The sequence below is a fragment of the Lipotes vexillifer genome, unplaced genomic scaffold (genome assembly GCF_000442215.2).
Source record: "Lipotes vexillifer unplaced genomic scaffold, Lipotes_vexillifer_v1.1 scaffold514, whole genome shotgun sequence".
Taxonomy (NCBI): Eukaryota; Metazoa; Chordata; class Mammalia; order Artiodactyla; family Lipotidae; genus Lipotes; species Lipotes vexillifer.
In genome coordinates this window covers 1,615,605-1,635,604 of record NW_006789975.1, presented here as the reverse complement: position 1 = coordinate 1,635,604, position 20,000 = coordinate 1,615,605, and the positions used below count along the sequence as shown (strand labels likewise).

The 20,000-nt window shown below is 47.0% G+C and overlaps 2 protein-coding genes across 4 annotated transcripts in view; one reads left to right on the top strand and one right to left on the bottom strand.

Moving 5' to 3' along the window:
• Positions 1-12,711, top strand: part of PHYKPL (5-phosphohydroxy-L-lysine phospho-lyase) — a 25,086-nt gene extending 12,375 nt beyond the window's left edge. For both annotated transcript variants that reach the window (XM_007463117.1, XM_007463118.1), the window contains exons 9-12: positions 9,026-9,180; positions 9,589-9,678; positions 11,505-11,635; positions 12,650-12,711. In XM_007463117.1, coding sequence (XP_007463179.1) covers positions 9,026-9,180; positions 9,589-9,678; positions 11,505-11,635; positions 12,650-12,699 — 426 coding nt within the window. In that variant the 3' untranslated portion in view covers positions 12,700-12,711. The remainder of the gene's footprint in view (positions 1-9,025; positions 9,181-9,588; positions 9,679-11,504; positions 11,636-12,649) is intronic.
• Positions 12,712-14,080: 1,369 nt separating this feature from the next.
• On the bottom strand, positions 14,081-19,803 carry HNRNPAB (heterogeneous nuclear ribonucleoprotein A/B). 2 transcript variants are annotated; one of them, XM_007463119.1, is made up of 7 exons: positions 19,589-19,803; positions 18,676-18,844; positions 17,804-17,962; positions 17,498-17,629; positions 15,257-15,377; positions 14,435-14,575; positions 14,081-14,151 (listed from the first exon to the last, which is right to left on the bottom strand). In XM_007463119.1, the coding sequence occupies exons 1-7, from the start codon at positions 19,801-19,803 to the stop codon at positions 14,081-14,083; spliced, it is 1,008 nt and encodes a 335-aa protein (XP_007463181.1). The 2 variants fall into 2 exon arrangements, with proteins under 2 accessions (XP_007463181.1, XP_007463182.1); XM_007463120.1 differs by lacking the exon at positions 14,435-14,575.
• Positions 19,804-20,000: the final 197 nt, after the last annotated feature.

The window sequence follows — 20,000 nt, the reverse complement described above, 5'->3', positions numbered from 1 at the left end:
TATACTCACCAAGTTGTTCAGCCATTATCACTGTCTTAATTTTCATTGTTGTACATTTTCATCACCCCAAAAAGCAACTCCATACCCATTAGCAATCACTCCCCATTGCCTTTTCTCTACAAGTACTGGCAATCACTAACCTCCTTTCTGTCTCCATGGATTTGCCTGTTCTTGACATTTCACATAAATGCAGTCACACAATATGTGACCTTTTGTGTCTGGCTTCTATCACGTAGCATAATGTTTTCAAGGTTCATCCATGTTATAGCATGAGTCAGTCTTTCATTCCTTTTTATGAATGATTAATGTTCCATTGTATGAGTATACCGTATTTCATTTATTCATTCTTCAGTTAATGTTTTGGTTGTTTCCCCTCCTTGGTTATTATGAATAATGCTGCAGTTGACCATTCAGTGTAGATGTTTTTGCATGGAATGTGTTTTCAGTTCTTTTGAGCGTATACCTTACCTATGAGTGGAATTGCTGGGTCATATGGCAACTCTTAAGTTTAACTTTTTGAGGAATGACAAAGTTTTTCCAAGCAGCTTTACCACTTAACATGCAACGTATGAGGGTTCCAATTTCTCCATATCCTCTCCAGCATTTATTTTCTCTCTTTTATTATAGCCATCCTAGTGAGTGTGAAGTGGTATCTCATTATGATTTGCTTTTGCCTGATGGCTAGAGGTGCTGAGAATCTTCTCATGTGCTTATTGACCATATATATATATATATATATATATACACACACACACACACACATATGTATGTATATATATGTGTATCCCAATATATATGACATATATATTCCAAAGAATATATCCTTTGCACATTTTTTAATTGGGTTACCTGTCTGTTTTTGCTGAGTTGTAAGCGTTCTTTTTTTTTTTTTTTTTTTGTGGTACGGGGGCCTCCCCCTGCCGTGGCCTCTCCCGTTGCGGAGCACAGGCTCAGCGGCCATGGCTCACAGGCTCAGCCGCTCCGCAGCATGTGGGATCTTCTCCGACCGGGGCACGAACCCGTGTCCCCTGCACCTCCCGGACCGGGGCACAAACCCGTGTCCCCCGCATCGGCAGGCAGACTCTCAACCACTGCGCCACCAGGAAAGCCCTGTAAGCGTTCTTTATGTATCCTAAATACTAGATTCTTGCCAAATATATAATTTGTAAGTATTTTCTCCCATTATTTGAGGTGTTTCTTCGGTAGTATCCTTTGGAGCACAGAAGTTTTTAATTTTTTTTTTTTTTTTTTTGTGGTACGCGAGTCTCTCACTGTTGTGGCCTCTCCCGTGGCGCAGCACAGGCTCCGGATGTGCAGGCTCAGTGGCCATGGCTAACGGGCCCAGCCACTCCGCAGCATGTGGGATCTTCCCGGACCGGGGCACGAACCTGTGTCCCCTGCATCGGCAGGTGGACGCTCAACCACTGCGCCACCAGGGAAGCCCCAGAAGTTTTTAATTTTGATGAAGTCCAGTTTATTTTTTCTTTGGTTGCTTGTACTTTGGAGTCATGGCTAACAAACCATTGCCTAATCAACGGTCATAAAGATTTACACCTCTGTTTTCTTCCTAGAATTTTATAGTTTTAGTTGTTATATTTAGGTATTAACTCCATTTTGAGCTAGTTTTTAAATATGGTATGAGGTGGGGTTACTTAACTTTGCATATAGATATCCAGTTGTCCCAACACCTTTTGCTGAAAAGACTGTTCTTTATTATATCTTATCCCATTGAATGGTCTTGGCACCCTTGTCAAGAATCAATCAACCAGGGCTTCCCTGGTGGTGCAGTGGTTAAGAATCTGCCTGCCAATGCAGGGGACATGGGTTCAAGCCCTGGTCCGGGAAGATCCCACATGCCGCGGAGCAACTAAGCCCATGTGCCACAACTACTGAGCCTGCACTCTAGAGTCCACGAGCCACAACTACTGAAGCCCATGTGCCACAACTACTGAAGCCCGCGCACCTAGAGCCTGTGCTCTGCAATGAGAAGCCACTGCAATGAGAAGCCCGCACACCGCAACAAAGAGTAGCCCCCGCTCTCAGCAACTAGAGAAAATCTGTGTGCAGCAGCGAAGACCCAATGCAGCCAAAAATTAAATAAATGAATTTTTAAAAAAATCAATCAACCATAAATGCATGATTTTTTTTTTTTTTTTTTTTTTTTTTTTGGCTGCATTGGGTCTTAGTTGCAGCACACAGGATGTTTCGTTGCAGCACACAGGCTCAGTAGTTGCAATGCACAGGCTCTCTAGTTGTGGTGCGCGTTTTCTAGATCTAGCACGTGGGCTTAGTTGCCCCATGGCATGTGGGATCTTAGTTCCAGTTCCCCGATCAGGGATTGAACCTGCGTCCCCTACATTGGAAGGTGGATTCTTAACCACTGGACCACCAGAGAAGTCCCAAATGTATGGATTTAATGGTTTATTTGTAAACTTCCAGTTCTGTCCCACTGATCAAAAATCTATCCTCCTGCCAGTTGCACACAGTCTAGACTACTATACTTTGTAGTATGTTTTGAAATCAGGAACTGTTAATCCCCCAGTCTTTGTTCTTCTTTTTGAAGATTGTTTTGGCTATTCTGGGTCCCTTGCATTTCAATATGAATTTTCATAATCAGCTTGTCAATTTCTACCAAAAAAGCAGCTTGGAGTCTGATAAGAGATTGCATTGAATCTGTAGATCAATTTGGAGGGTATTGCCATCTTAACAGTACTAAGTCTTCTAATCCATAAACATGAGATATCTGTCCATTTATGGAGGTCTTTAATTCTTTTTCAATTATGTTCATAATTTTCACTGTAAAAGTCTTTTTATTTTTTTTTGGCCACACCACATGCGGGATCTTAGTGCCCTGATCAGGGATTGAACCCACACCCTCTGCAGTGGAAGCGCAGAGTCTTAACCACTGGACCTCCGGAGAAGTCCCTGTAAAAGTCTTTAACTACTTTGGTTAAATTTACTCCTAAGTATTGTATTCTTTTTCATGCCTTTATAAATTGAATTGTTTTTTTCATTTCACTTTAAGATTCTTCATTGCTGGTGTATAGAAATACAGTTGATTTTTGGATATTGATCTTGTATCATGCAGCCTTATTGAATGCATTTATTAGCTCTAATAGTTTTTTATAGATTCTGTAGAATTTTCTGTGTACCAAATTATGTCATCTGTGAATAGAAATGGTTTACTTGTTCTTTTCCATTCTGAATGCCTTTTATTTCTTTTTCTTGCCTAACTGCCCTAGAACCTCCAGTACAATATTGACTACAAATGGCAAGAGTAGACATCTTGTCTTCCTAATCTTAGGGGAAAACATTCAGTCTTTCACCATTAAGTATAATATCAGCTGTGAGTTTTTCATATAAGCCTTTTATCAGGTTGAAGAAGTTCCCCTTTTTTCCTAATTTGTTGAGAGCTTTTATAATGAAGGCTGTTGGGTTTTATCAAATGCTTTTTCTTCATTTATTGTAATGATCATGTGATTTTTTTTGTCCTTAATCCTATTAATATGGTTTATTACATTATTTGATTTTCACATGTCAAACCAACTTTACATTGCTGAGATAAATCCCACGTGATCGTGGTGTATAATCCTTTTTATATGTTGCTAGATTAAGTTTGCTGTTGTAATTTTTGAGGATTTTTACATCTGTGTTCTTAAGAGATATTGATCTATAGTTTTCTTGGGATATCATTGTCTGGTTTTGGTATCAGGGTAATACTGACCTCAAAGAATGATCCAGGGGCTTCCCTGGTGGCGCAGTGGTTGAGAGTCTGCCTGCCGATGCAGGGGACACGGGTTCGTGCCCTGGTCTGGGAAGATCCCATGTGCAGCAGAGCGGCTGGGCCCGTGAGCCATGGCCACTGAGCCTGCGTGTCCGGAGCCTGTGCTCTGCAACGGGAGAGGCCACAACAGTGAGAGGCCCGCGTACCACAAAAAAAAAAAAAAGATCCAGGAAGTGTTCATGCCTCTTCTATTTTCTGGAAGACTTTCTGAAAGATTGGTAATAATTCTTTCAACATTTTGGTAGAATTCACCAGTGAAGCCATCTGGTTCTAGGCTTTGCTTTGTGAGGATTTTTTTATTACTAATTCATTCTTTTTACTTGCCACAGGTCTATTCAGATTTTCTATTTCTTCTCGAATCAGTGTCAGTATTTTTTTATCTTTCTAGGAATTTGTACATTTCATCTAAGTTATCTAGCTTGTTGACAGACAGTTGTTCACATTATTCCCTTATACTTCTTTTTACTTGTATAAGATTGGCAGTGATGTGTCCTCTTTCATTCCTGATCTTAGTAATTTGACTCTTCTTTTTATCTTGGTCAGTCTAGCTAACGTTTGTCAATTTTGTTGATTTTCTCAGAGAATCAGCTTTTGGTTTTGTTGATTTTTTTCTATTGTTTTTCTATATTTCTATTTATTTCCACTGTAGTCTTTATGATTTCCTTTATTTTTGCTTTGGATTTAGTTTGCTCTTCTTTTTTATACTTTCTTAAGGTGGAAATATTGAGATTTTTTTTTAACAGAAGTATTTACAGACATGAAGTTTTCTGTAAGCATTACTTTTACCACATCCCATGAGTTTAGGTATGTTGTGCTTTCTTTTTCATTTATCTCTAAATATTTTTTAATCTGCCTGTGACTTCTTTGACCCATTGTTTGTTTAAGCATGTTATTTAATTTTCACATATTTTTTTAGTTTTTCAGTATTCTGTTATTTATTTCTAGCTTCATTCCACTGTGGTGAGAAAGATACTTTCTATGATTTCAGACTTTTAAAATATATTAACACTTGTTTTATAGCCTAACATATTGATATATAGTCTATCCTGAAGAATGTTCCATGTGCACTTGAGAAGAGTTATTTATACTGCTTTTTTGAAGTGGAGTGTTCTGTATATATCTATTAGATCTAGTTGGTTTATAGTGTTGTTCAAGCCTTCTGCTTCCTGGTTGATCTAGTTGTTTATTATTGAAAATGAGAGACTGAACTCTCCAACTATTCTTATTGAATTCTGTAGTTCTCCTTTCAGTTAATTTTTTGCTTTACATATTTGGGGGCTCTGTTGTTAAGTACATATGTATTTGTAGTGGTTATATCATTTTGATAGATTGACTCTTATCATTGTTTTCCTGTGTTGCTAATAGCAATTTTAATCTTGCAAGTCTTTTATGTCTGATATTACTACAGCCACACCAGCTCTCTTGGTTACTGTTTGCATGGCATACCTTCACTCTCTTGCTTTCAACCTACTTGTGTCTTTACCAGTGCTCTTTATTTCTTCATGAGGATTTGATTTACTGTCTGATGTCCTTTCATTTCAGCCTGAAGAAATACTGTTAGTATTTCATGTAAAGTAGATCTGCTGCTGACAAACTTTTTCAGTTTTTTCATTATCTAGAACTACCTTAGTTTCTCCTTTCTTTTCTTTCTTTCTCCTTTCTTTCTTTCTCCTTTCTTTCTTTTCTTTCCTTTTTTATTCTGCACCATGCATCTTGTGGGATGTTGGATTTTAGTTCCCCAACTAGGGATTGAACCCGGGCCCTTAGCAGTGAGAGCACAGAATCCTAACCACTGGACCACCAGGGAATTCCTGTCTCCTTTATCTTTGAAGGATACTTTTACTTTATAGAGAATTCTGGACTGACAGTATTTTTCTTTCATCACTTTGATTAGGTCATCCCACTGCCTTCTGGCCTTTAGGGTTTCTGATGAGGAATCAGCTATTAATCTTGTTGAGAATTTCTTGTACATGATGAGTTGCTTCTCTCTTGCTAATTTCAATATTCTTTGTCCTTTTTTTTTTTTTTAGTTATAATTGACAGGCAACATCATATTAGTTGCAGGTGTACAATATAATGAGTCAATATTTGTATGTATTGCAAAATGATAACCACAATAAGTTTACTTGACATCCATCACTGTAGTTTTTTTCTTGTGATGAGAACTTTTAAAGTCTACTCTCTTAGCAACTTTCAAATATACAATACAGTATTGCTTGTTTGTTCTGGCAGCGCTGTGCAGCACGTGGGATCTTAGTTCCCCGACCAGGGATCAAACTCAAGCCCCCTGCAGTGGAAGCACAGAGTTTAACTATTGGACCACCAGGGAAGTCCCCAGTATTATTAACTATAGTCACCATGCTGTACCTTACATCCCTGTGACTGATTTATTTTATAACTGGAATTTTTTTACCTTTGATGACCTTCACCCATTTACCCACCCTCTTGTTCTTGTCTTTCAGTACCTTGGTTATGTTGTGTCTAGGTATGAAACTTGTTTATTCTACTTGGAGTTCATTGAGCTCCTTGGATGTTTAGATTGTTGTTGGGGTGTTTTTTTAGTCAAATTTAGTAAGTTTTTGACCATTGTTTCTTCAGATGTTCTTTCTGCCCCTTCCTCTCCTTCTGGAATTCTTATTTGCATATGTTGGTATGCTTGTGTCCCACAGGTCTCTGAGGCTCTGTTCATCTTTTTTATTGTTTTTTCTTTCTGATTTTCAGACTGGACAGTCTCAATCAACATATCTTCAAGTTTGGTGATTCTTTCATCTGCCTGATTAGATCTGCTGTTGAGCCTCTTTTAATTTTTCATTTCAGCAACTGTGCTTTTCAACTCCAGACTTTCTATTTAGTTCTTTTTTATAATTTCTATTTCTTTATTGATCTTCCAAATTTGGCAAGATGCCATTTTCACGCTTAGCTTTTAATTCTTTAGATATGGTTTCCTTTAGTGTTTAAGCATATTTATATCTGATTTAAAGTCTTTGTCTAAAAAAAAGAAAAAGTCTTTGTCTAATAAGGCCATCATCTGGGCTTCCTCCATAACAGTTTCTATTGATTGTAGAAACACCCCCACCACCACCCCATATATGGGCCATGCTTTCTTCTTTCTTTTCATGATTCATAATTTTCTGTTGAGAACTAGACATTTTTAAATAATATAATGTGGCAACATTGGAAATCATTTTCCCTCCTCATGGTTTGTTGTTGATGCTTTTTGTTGTTGTTTGTATATTGCCTTTTCTGAACTAGTTCAGAACAGATAACTATGTTATCTATTATGCTAGTTCAGCATCTTGGCCAGGCCACAATTCTAAACCAAAGATGCTGTGCGTAGAACACACAACCTTTTAACGAGTTCACAGTTGATAATAATATGCAATAAATAGCCTCAATCCATCCCGTGTCCATCCCACACATAATTTTCTTTGGACATATCAGAAAGCTGCCTCACAGCAAATCACCTAGGAAGCTTTTTATGATCACAAGTATGAGGTTCTGCAAGCAAATTTTCAAGATGGTCTACAGGATACCACTGCATACCCATTAGAATGGCTGCAATTAAAAACTGCAACAGGGGTTCCCTGGTGGCGCAGTAGTTGAGAGTCCGCCTGCCGATGCAGGGGACACAGGTTCGTGCCCCAGTCCAGGAAGATTCCACATGCCACAGAGCGGCTGGGCCCGTGAGCCATGGCCGCTGAGCCTGTGCGACCGGAGCCTGTGCTCCGCAATGGGAAAGGCCACAACAGTGAGGGGCCCGCGTACCACAGAAAAAAAACAACGACAACAACAATTCCAAATGTTTTTGAGGATGTGGAGCTACTGGGATTTCACAGACTAATGGTGGGAATGTAATATGGTATGACGTTGGAAAACAGTTTCACTTTTTTATATAGTTAAATATATATTTATCAAGCCATCCAGCAGTTCCACTCCTAGGTATTTACCCAAGAGAAATAAGAACGTATGTTAACAAAAAGACTTGTTATAAATGTTTATAACAGTTTTATTCGTAAATAGCCCCAAATCAAAATAAGCCCCAAGGGTCTATCAACAGGAATTTGGATAAACAAATTGTAGTGTGTCCATGCAATGGAATACTATGCAGCCATAAAATGAACAAACGACCAATACACACATTATGGATGAATTTTAAAAACATGTTGAGCAGAAGCCAGCCCCAAAAGGTACATATTTTGTGATTCCATTCACATGACATTCCAGAAAAGGCAAAACTATAGTGACAGAAAGAGTCAGTGGTTGCCTGGGCCAGTAGTGGATGGGAGCACAGGAACTTTGGGGAATGCTGGAAATGTTTTGTATTTTCATGGCAGTGGAGGTTCCACAGGTATATACATTTGTCAAGTCACACTGAACTACATACATTTTAAATATATGCAGTTTATTGTATGTAAACTATACCTCAATAAAGTTTTGTGGTTTTTTTAAGATATAGTTAAAAAAAAAAAAAAAGATGGTCTGCAGGAGACCCCCTTCCTTCTGACTCTCTGCAATGCAGGTCCTCAGACACCTGCAGGGCCAGGTGGAGGAAGTGAGTCAAAGCACTCAGGGTGCCTGAAGGGGACAGGTAGTGCCAATGTAGCCAGATAGGCTAGGTTTGTTTTGTCATACATATTTTTGTGTTAAGTCTTCTTAAGACATTAGCACCTAATTCAAAACTTTTAATTATGCCACACAAGCCAAACAAAATGAATCTTCAGGCCGCATTTGGCTCACAGGCAGCTTGTGGTCTGCGCCCTAAACTCTGCCTTGGGCTCAGCCAGCAGAGCTGTGAGCTGGAACCACAGAGTGACTTTTCCTGGGTGTGGCTCTGGCATGCTGCTCTTGACCCTCCTTGAAAGAGGTGATGGGCAGTGCAATGCAGTGGGTCTGGGTCCAGTCCATGAGGTGGGGCCCTGAAGCCTTTTGACAAAAAACAGCTGTGTGGGAATGCCCAGTACATCCTCTCCTCTGATTTTTGCATGTTCTTGGGGATCCTGTTGCACCCCTGGGGGTACTTGGCCTGGATTACAGTCACATTAGTACCTGGAAAGATGGGACAACCCATGGGGGGACTCAGAAGAACCCCATTTACTGCCCAGCATGCTGAGCCCTGAGGGGTTCAGGCCTGTGCTCATCACTGCCTTTGCACTGTGTGTGGCAGTTCTGCTGCCCTTCACAGTCCCTGGGGCATGGCCCACTGTGCTGAGCACCTGACATGCTCTTTGTCCCCTGGCTCAGTTTGGGGGCAGCCCAGTGTCCTGCGCTGTGGGGCTGGCCGTCCTGGATGTCTTGGAAAAGGAGCAGCTGCAGGCCCATGCTGCCTCTGTGGGCAGCCTCCTGATGGAGCTCCTTGGACAGCAGAAAGCCAAACATCCCATCCTTGGGGACATCAGGTGAGGCTCAGGGTAGCAGTCACCACCTGCCAGGGGCCTGGTGTGGTTCCTTCAGGTGGTGCCATCACCACCTGGGATGGTGGGAACTTTTAGCTCCACTCCGCAGAGGAACTGAAGCACCTACAGGTGCTATTGCCCAAGATGGCACCTCTGGAGGGAGGAGGGGGGTGAAGCCAGGATCAAACTTTTCCTCTATCCACATTGAGGCCCCCTCACCATCGCAGTTACTTCCTGGAACTGTTTTAGCACCCTCCAAGGGTTCCTACAGCTCTCAGCCTCCCCAGGAGGCAGAGGTGCAAGCCCTGGTGGGCTTTCTGACAGGGGCTTGGCTGAGGCCCAGGCAGAGGGTGAGAGCAAGGACCATGGTCCCTCAGGCCTGGCCTCCTGAGATGTCACCTTCTGCTCCAGGGGCGTTGGGCTCTTCATTGGTGTGGATCTGATCAAAGATGAGGCCACAAGGATGCCAGCAACCGAAGAGGCTGACTATGTGGTGTCCAGGTATTTTTTCTTGAAACAACTTGTTTCTATGGCCCTGACTGGGAAAGAGCTCCCCTCTTGCCTCTCCCAGGCACGCTGGGCCCACGCAGGGTTGACTGAAGGAGGTGGCTTTTAGTCTCTGGGTTAGAGGGCTGCCAATCTGTGCACCCCTTTGACTGGGCTCTGCAGACAGAGAAAGCGGCCCCATCAGCTCTGTACCCAGTGCCTGGCAGCAAAGGCTTCAGATGGGTGTGGCCCGTTCCCAGCCTGAGCAGACACTTCTGTGCAGAAGCTCTCAGACCCAGGCAGCCCCAACGCTGCATTTCACAGCCCCAGGCTGCCCGAGGGAAGCAGCTTCTCCAGAGCCACACCTGAGGCTGTGGCAGAACCAGACTCCCCATTCCTAGAGGGTTTTCAAATAGGACTCCTGTTCCTTGTCTGGGTGGGGAGTGTCTGGATGACTCAGCATCTCAGGACTCAGGAGCCCTCGCTCCCAGTTCTGGTTCTCATGTTCTTTCACTTGAACCCCAGGCAGGACCCAAGCCCCAAGACCCTTTCCCTTCTTGTTTAGTTACTTCCTTTTTATTTCCATTCCTCACCCCTACCTCCTTACCCCACCTTGGAAAACCCATCTAGTTTGATGCGTGTCCTTATTCAAGTTGTGAAATGTGTCATTCTGTTTCAAATTCACGTAAACAGTATTGATGTAAAAATAGTTCTCCCCACACAGTTTTTGAAGCTGAGCCCTCCTGCGTGGCTGCCCAGCCCCTGCCTTCTCTGTGCTGGTTGGATACATCCACCAGCTTACCCACCCCTTCCCTCAGGGAGCCTCAAGACTCAGAAATTCAGGATGGTCTGTGGGAAGGATGGAGTCAGATCCTCAGCCAAGCCTGACCTCCTCCACCTTACAACCACCCCTGTGGTTTCTCCAGTTCAGTGAAGAAACAGGAACCAGGTGGAACGGTGTTTCAGTGGCAGTCACCCTGCTAAAGGCAGAGCTGGATTTAAAGTCCAGAACCTGATCTTTCTAGCACAGATGCTGTCAGTGCCAGGAAGACTGGGATGCGAGAAAGGAGCCAGAGGCAGGCTGAGGACACCCTGCTCCTGACAAGACTTACATAAAAGGAATAAATAAAAAAGAATGAGAGTTGGGGGTCAGAGAGTGTAAATACAGTCACATCAGACCCCTTCTCTCAGAGGCCAAAATACCTTCCTAGGTTAAAAGTGTAAATGTGGAATATTAAAAACAATTATTAGATACCAATGATGATGTTAAATAACTTCCAAAAAGAACTGGAAATTAAAACTGGATAGTCCTGTCTGGGGTTACAACATAACCTGGGGGCAGAGTAGAGAAAGGGTTGGCAGGGAAGTTAGAAGCTAGGTGAGGGCTCCATGGGTTCACTGTACTACTCTCTTTGTGAATGTTGGACACTTTCCATATAAAAAGTAAACCATACAACGTCACATAAACCATATGTTAAAATGAAAAATGCAGGGACTCTTACTGTCCACATTGTAGCCCCGTGGCCAATCTCAGCTTCAACTGGGGCTCCAGGGATGGATGAAGCAAGACTCCTGCTTGGGGGTTGGGGGGGGGGTGCGGGCAGCAGGCTCAGGGCCAGATGTAGGGCACCCCAGACAGGGGCCTCTGATGCTGGGCCATAAAGTTGGGCAGGAGTTTGGCAGGCGGTGGCCAGTGCTGTATCCTGGTGGGAACTGGCCTATGGAAGGTTCTGAGGGCAGTGTGGCTGGAGTCCCACCCACGAGGCAAAAGCCAGGCTGAGGAAGGTCTGAAAGGCCCTTGGCTGGTGAGCAGCAGGCCCTGCTGTGTCCTATCCTTGCAGGCTGAAAGAAAACTACATTTTGTTGAGCACTGATGGCCCCGGAAGGAATGTCCTGAAGTTCAAGCCCCCGATGTGTTTCAGCTTGGACAACGCACGACACGTGGTAGCAAAGCTGGATGCCATCCTGACAGGTGAGCCTGGAGACCCAAGGGGCAGCTGATAACTGTCTCTACAACCCAGCCTGGAGCTAGGACCTCTCAGCATGCCCAGGGACGGGTGCAACAGCTGAGCCAGGTGTCCTCTGAACAGTGCAGGGAGTAGGGAGCTGAAGTGGAGGCCTCCCCTATTCCTGCCTGTGCCCCCCAAAAATCTGAGCCCTGGGTAGGTGGGAACTGAGCCACCACCCATCCTGCCTGGGCAGGCACCAGTGTGGCATGCAGGACAGGGAAGCAGGGCTGGGCTTTTAAGCCCAACTATCAGAACTAGTGGGAGATTCCATTGTGTCCTTAAAGCCTCCCTGAGATGTAGGTGGCAGGAGCTTTGCTTTTTTCAGCTGCTAAGTGGCTGAAATGAGATTTGCACCCTGGACTGATTCAACACAAAATGAAATCCCTCTGCACATTCCTTATCATTTAGGAAAGTCAAACTCTCCTCTAAATCCACTTACAAGGAAATCTATAATTACCAAATTGGACACATCGATGCACTGAGGCAATGTTGCATGTACAGAGCTCAGTGGGGGACCCCAAAATAGGTTAAAATGCTATCTTCCTGGTAGAGATCAGAGCAGCTCAGCTACTACCACCCCCACCCCACCCCCAGGCTATTTCACTGCCGTCGCCAGGTCTCTAGAGCTGAGGCCAGTCCCTACTAGACAAAACTGGAGGTGGTACAGAACCTGCTGGGGGAAGGGAATGTATTTTCGGGAAGCCTGCAGAGGAAAAGCTGACTGGGCACAGAACTGGCTCGGAGTTACTGTATAGAAGGGACTTCAGTTGAGCCTGGAAGCCTCAGGAAATCTGAGGGCTGGTTTTGTCCTCTTGGGAAATTGTTGCTGACCCTGTGGTGGCCTGTACACATGGGTAAAGGGTGGGACATGGGCTTGGACAGGCCAGTGGGCCCCATCTCCACACTGCCATCCAAGAAGCCTGGACACTGAAGGCAGAAGTCTTTAGCAGAGGAGAAAGGTTGACCATCTTTTTCAGACATGGAAGAGAAAGTGAGAAGTTGCGAGACACTGAGGCTCCAGCCCTGAGGCAGCTCTGCTGAGGGGTGTCCTCTAGGTAAGTGGCCTTACTTCTTGTTCCTAGAGAACCAGAACTGGGTTCCTTACCATCCATTTAGTAGCTCCTTCAACATTCTTGTCGCAAGTGATGTCCCCTTCCCACAGGTTAGTTTTAATACTGGGAGGCTCTGGCTGCCTTGGGCTCTCCCCATCCCCCACCCCTGAAAAATCTCCAAAGTACTTAAGTTTGCATTTGATGGCTGAGCAAAGAGTATAGCTATTTCCTCCCTTCTCCAGCTGGTTCCTCTATGGGAGAGCTTCTGCCAGGCTTTATCCACCTGCAGTCCCCAGCCAAGTGCTGTGTCTTACAACTAGCTATCTTAGGCCTCAGCCACTAGACTTGGGGTGCTCCAATCAGGCCAAGAGATAGGCCCTGCCACAGGGGGCTGTTAAAACCCAGAGGGGCACCATCTTGCCCAGATCCAGCTGGCCCTTTCTGTGTCTGCTCTTATCTTTAGGTTCACACTGTCTTTGCTGGGAGAGAGAATCCCATTTCCAATGGCAAGTCAAGACAGGTGTTCCAAGGTGCTCCAGACCCGAACTGCCCTGGGGCAGTGTCCCCACTGAGGGTGGTAACCCTCACTGTACTGTCTTCACCCCCTTGAACAGCTGCCCCAAATATCTGAGCCACTCCACTTTCTTTAAAGGGGCACAAGTCCTAGGCAGGGCCAAGTCATTAAAGGCAACTAACCAAAGATGTGGAGAGAGTGTGTGCTTATGCCTGACAGGATGCAGGTTAGGTGGTCTTGGAGGATACTGGAGCTCTGGAGCACCTGCCCCCCCTTCACAGTATATCCCACACTCACCCAGGCTTGGGGGTTTTTAAATTTTTATTTCAAAAGCTTGGATAGCTTCAATATCCAGGTCGTGGCAAAATCAGGACACGTGTAAAATACCTTACAATACATTAGATTCCCGAAAGGTACCAAAAAGTACAGTAAAATTAACACTTCCATTATAGGAAATGTATGACACAAATAATATAAAATTAAAGGTGAAAAAAGGTGACACTGGCTTCCTAAGATACAATTTACTCTTTACAACCAGGGTCCACAGGTCCAGGCTGCAGAGCGGCTGCAGGAAGCAGACCCTCCAATCTGGCTCTGGGTAACCGGGTAATAAAAATGAGCCCATAATGCCGCTCTGGCCTCTTGAGCCACCACACGCTGCCTAAAACAACTAGAGCTCTGGATATATTAAACAGGAGAGTGATTTCCAGGGGGGAAATTTTAAATAAGACGCACATGGGACAGCCCATAGAAAGTTTGCCAAGTTAAATTTGGTACATAATTGTGTTCACTCGATATCCCAACAAAGCGTGTGCGGTCAGTCGGACACTCCTGCCAAAGCCTCAGTATGGCTTGTAGTTATTCTGATGGCCACCGCGTCGCTGGCTCTTCCCGTAATTTGTACTACCCTGACCTAGGGACAAGAACAACAATGAGAGCAGCTACAACTTACTGAGCATTTACTCCTGTGCCAGGCGCTTGATATGCATCCTCACCAGAGCCAACAACTCTGATAGGACATCTTCCCCACCTTCCTGAGCCCCAAAAGCTCAAAATCGGGTAGCTCCAGTGAGCAAGCCAGGCCACAAAGCCCAGCCTGTCCGACTCCAAAGCCCCTGCTGCCAGTGGCCCCTGTACTGTCTGTCCTGCCTCCCAGGGTGGGTGAGTGGATGGGGGCCTCCCTCTCTCCTACTTACTGTAGTCGTAGCCGGGGCCGTAGCCGTAATAACCATAAGGCGAGTAGTCGTAGCCGCCATAGCCGGGCCCGTAGCCCTGCTGGTAGCCGTAGCCCTGGTTCCAGTAGCTGCCGTAGCCCTGATTCCAACTCTGACTCTGACCTGTGGGGGGGAGCAGGGCACAGGGGCCCATGGACCATTTAGCACACGCAGGAGCTAGGATGGAGGAAATCCTGCCCTTTGGGTGGCGAGGTTACTATGGCAACTCAGAAAAGCCAGGGGGCTGCTGTCCTGGTGTAGAGGGAGGGGCCTGGGCCCAGCCCTGTACCTGAGACCCAAGCTGGGGATAAGAAGGCCAGGCCAGGATGGAAAACTAACTTCACTGGGGCAACCGAGGCAGCTCACTCTCATTCAAATCACCCTCTGATCACCCCCACCCTCCCTGGCAGCTTGGCCTTAAAAAGGATGGAGTTCAGGCTTTGGAGTCAGAGGGGCCTGGGATGGAAGGAGGTTAAGCGCCTGGCACAGCCTTGCCCTACCCTTCAGCCCACCCACCCATGGGTGTACCAAGACTCAGGACAGCCACAGAGCCAAGCACACCCCGTCTTGATGCAGATGCCCCCTCTGCCCTGGGGCCCCAGACCACATGAGAAAGATGGGCTCTTCCACTCCAAGCAGCAGCAGCAGCAGCAGCAGCAGCATAGCCTCAACCCAGGAAAACCATTTCTAATTCTGCCCACCCTGCTGCACCAAGCACCAGAGGCCAAGAGAGCCCCCAAAACAGGCACAGAAGCTCCATGCAGGCAGGGAAACAGGACCCATCTTCATCTGGGTTCCACTCACCTCCTCCACTTCCGCCACCACCACCGCTGCCTCGGTTTCCTCGGTTGCGATTCCCACGGCCCCCAGAGCCATACTGCTGCTGTTGATAAACCTCTTTGGGCTGAGCCACCTTGATTTCACACTGAAAGCCAAGAGAACAGTGGGTCATGCCAGTGGGACAAGCCCTGGGCAGGGAGTGTGCACGAAGGCCTTCGCTGACACACGTTCAGGAGGCAGATCTTCTCTATCTGCTCAAGAACACATGCTGGGGTGGGAAACCACATTTGGACTAGCTCTCAGAACCACAACTAAAACCTAGACAGACCGAAAAACTCACACAATGGGCTTTTTGGCTCAAGCCTTTCCCCAGAGTGCTTGAAACAATGGGATACACCCAATGGGATAGGTCTACTGATGGTCACCCTTGGGTGCTCTAACAAGTGGGAGAAGAGGGACAGCTGGACCAGTGCCAGTCCAGTGTAGCAAGACACCACACCAGGTGTCAGTCTGGTGCCACCTTGGGCAAGGGAGTCAAAGAAGGCTTTCCAGGTAAGGGATCTTAGAGAAAAATGTTCTTTTTTCCCCCCAGAAGAAATAAGCATTCCACTCAAATACACTATTGAGATGGCAAACCTGACCTCCATCTTATAAAGAAAGCCACTGAGGCTCAGGGCAGCCTTCCCTAAGGCCATTCTGCTCCCCCTTTCTCCTCCAACCACTGGTGTACTGTTGGAATGGGCCAGATATCTGTGTCTTCTTAGGGCCCAGAGAATCAATTTCCTTTTTGCTCAAAACTCTGCCTATTATGGGTGGGAGTAGGGTCATGGACCTTCAAGTGCCCCTGCTTTAAGTATATTTTTAAAAGAAAGCCCACTGACACATAACCCTCTCCATTAAGACCAATTAAAAAACCATTTTAGGGGGCTTCCCTGGTGGCGCAGTGGTTGAGAGTCCGCCTGCCGATGCAGGGAACATGGGTTCGTGCCCCGGCCTGGGAAGATCCCACATGCCACGGAGCAGCTGGGCCCGTGAGCCACAGCCGCTGAGCCTGCGCATCCGGAGCCTGTGCTCCGCAACAGGAGAGGCCGCAACAGTGAGAGGCCCGCGTACCGTGCAAAAAAAAAAAAAAAAAAAAACACCATTTTACATAAGATGTCCCCATACAAGCATACTCAAAAAATCGGCAAATTACCAAGTGTTGCAATCTCATGTTTTCTATCCTACTAAGTTAAAAATGCTGAATACAACCAGCTAAAATACACTTATTTCAAGATCAACCACTAGCAGTTTGACTAATGGTGCCCTAAGAGGCTCTTCATGCCCGTTTCACATCATGGCACAGAGAAAAAGGCCTCTTTCCATGTCACTGTCCACTGGGGTAACCATTAATGGATGAGGTCTCACCCAACAGCGCCTAATGATCCCATCTCATTTTACATAAAATTTAGGCGCCCAATCCCAAATCCAATCTTTCCAAAAATTCCCAGCCAGGATTGAGGCTTCCAGGAGCCCCACCCTATGTGTCCCACATTATCTGGCTGCCACTCCTGCTCAGGCAGAGCCTGCCACACCTTGCCAGTGGGCCACACCCTCAACTCCCAACTGCCTCGGCCCTGGAGAACACTCGGAACATGAACTACCTACCCTCTCTCCTGTCCAGAGTTCAGAGGGAAGAGTTGCCCCTCACTGAACAGGACTCTCGCTTATTTGAAGTCAAAACTGGCTCTAGATTTAAGGTGGCCAGGACCCTGGGAGCTCTTTGGAAAGGATCTTTGGGGTGGGGCTTAATTTAACCAGTAACCAAAGGGGATGGCGATAAAACAGACTTGGTTGTGGCAGGAGATAAAGATAAAAGCTCTGCAACAATGTCCAAAGCAGGTAAGACTTCCCCACAGAAAACAGTAAATGGCAATTTTAGAATCTTCTGAGACCTTAACTGTAGGACTTACACACTTTGCACTCTACATACCTTTAAGTCACCTTTAAATCAGGAACTGAAGAGGCTACTCAGCATGCACACTATCCCATATAAGCCTCCCGTCCTCCAGTATTCTCCTGCCTCCCCCATATCCTGTCCTACCAGCCTAGGAGCTCCGTGAAAGACAGGACAACCTGCCCCTCCCTTATGAGGACAGCAGACAGTGCAGAAAACAGTAACGTATACCCTGGAGAACTCTTGGAGGTAACCCAATGCCTAATCCACGCCTGCAAAGGCCAGCTCTCCAGCAGAATGCCAAGCACACACAGCTGGGGACACCTTACCTTACTTCCACTGATGGTGTGGAACTTTTTCTCCAGAACTTTCTTCACAGGTTCCTCTTCCTTAAAGGTGATGAAAACAAAGCCTCGTCTCTTGTTCGACTTTGGATCCATTGGAAGCTCAATGGCTTCAATCTGCAAACATAAGCAAAGCTCAGGACCCTACCGCAGAGCCTATAAAGAACTCACAGGAGAAAAAGTCCACGAACACCAGAGTGAAAAAGAGCTCCGGCCAGCCAAGGTGCCAAGAACCAGGAAGAAGGCAACCTTGGTGCAGCTGGCAGACCACTCCAGGAGCCACACACTCACCTCCCCAAACTCGCCGAAGTACTCCCTGATCTTCTCCTCAGTGGCTTCAGGATTCAGACCCCCCACAAAAATTTTCTTTACTGGGTCTTTCTTCATGGCCATGGCTTTTTTGGGGTCAATGACACGGCCATCCAGCCTGTGCTCCTTCTGGTCTAGAACCTGTTCCAACAGAAGGGAGCTGGGTTCTAACTCAGCAGCATGACCCTGAACAAGAACCTTCTCTTTGAACCACAAGACTCCAACACAGGCACACAAAACGTGCTTCACCCCCTTCAAACTCTACCCCCAATCTGACTTCCCAACCCTATCTCCAAACTTCACCTGGTTTACCTAAACACCTATAAATCTATCCTCACCCCCCCCACCAGTCTTGCCCATGCCGTGCACGCCCCCCTTCCTGCCCAGGCAGCCCTATCTCCTCCAGAAGTAAAGCAATAACTAAAAGCACAGGCTAGAACTAGACTGTGAGGGCTGGAATCCTCACACTCCACCCCTTACTAGCTATGTGATCTCTTCTACTTAAACTTCTGCGCCTTAGGTTTGTTTTCTACAAAATGAGTAAAATAATGCTTATCTCCTAGCAGCCATGGACTCTCTTCTAGTCCTCTCAGTGAAATGTCTGCTTCAGCAGGGTCCATAATAGGCACAAGATAATAAACGGTCAACCATAATCTTCCTAGACCACTCCTGCCCACTCACTCCTCCATTTAATCTCTACTTTTAATCCCTTCAAAAAGGAGAGAAGGCGTTCCCAACCTCTCTGCTTTTCCCAAAGCACCCAACCATGTGCAAAACACATTAAGCCAATCATGGTCTAAGAACAGTATCCTCATAGAATACACAGACTTCTGATTATAAAGTACCCAGCTTACCTTCTCCACACTGGCTGCATCTTTGAAGAGGATAAACCCAAACCCTCTTGACCGGCCAGTGTTGGGATCCATTTTTATTGTACAGTCAACGACCTCTCCAAATTTGGTAAAATAATCCTTTAGGTCCTTTTTGCTGGTATCCCAGCTCAGGCCACCAACGAACATTTTTCTGAAATGGTGGGGTGAGAACAGGGAAACAAGCCTTAGAAAACTGTCATTTCGGAAGGACTGGTCCGAGCAAAACTTTCATTGAAAAGATTGTAAATAAAGCCACCATTCGGAACAAAGGTTTACCCTTAGGGCCCATAGGGTTCTCTACCTCTGGAAGATGTTAACAAATCTCCGCTACCCTTCCAAACCCAATCTTGACCGTAACAAAGCCTCAGGTGACCCGTACCCCCAAGGAGGTGGGGGAAAAAGAAGCACAACCTAGCCGGAGAGCTAGGCCCTGGGCACTCACAACTGTAAGGAGTCTAGAATTTGTCTGACAACCGTGTATCAAAACGCTACGGTCCCTGCCACCTCCGAGCACTCGCTCTCAAGGAACTCAAGGCTTCCGGGGCCGAGTCGGAGTTCAGGCCGTGACTCCGCCCTGGAAAAGAGGCGGAGGAGGAAGGCCCTGGCGCGCGCCAACTCCGCCCACGCAGCCCAGGCAGTCCGCGACCCGCCGGGCCCCGGGTCCGAGCGCACTCCCCTTCCAGGCCGCCAGCCAGTGGCCCCGGGGCGGCGCCAAAGTCGACCCAACAAACTCATGCAAACTCCGGCGCGCACGGAAAGCCGGCGGCGCGGAGCTGCTGCTCTGCGGGCCGCGAGCAGGCCCCGGCCGCCCGCCCCTCCCCCCGCCGCGTGGCGCCAACAAAAGGCGGCCCCGGAACAAAGGCGGCGCCCCCCGTCGGCCCGCGTCCGCACCTACCCCGCGTCCTCCTCGTTCTTGCTGGCGTTTATCTGGTCACCCTCGGCGCCGTTCTGGTTGCCGGCCTGGGGCGCTACGCTCCCGCCTCCGGCGCCAGCCGCGACCCCGGTGCCAGCACCAGTCCCGGCCGGCGACTCGCCTTCGGGGGCGGCCTCGTGTCCGTTCTCGGTGGCGCCCGTCGTCTCCATGGGCTGCTCCTCACCCGCTTCCGACATGCTAGGCCGTGGCGCGCGGCTCCTGCAACGAGCAGCCACGACGCATCAGGCCGGCGCCGCTCCCGCCCGGGTTCCCGCCCGCCACCCGCGGGCCCGGCCGCTCACCTCGCCGCCGATGACGCCGCGGGGCCCGCTCGTCCCCACCCGCCGGGAAGGCACCGCGGGCTCGGCCGCGCTCACACTTGCGCTCCCGGGCC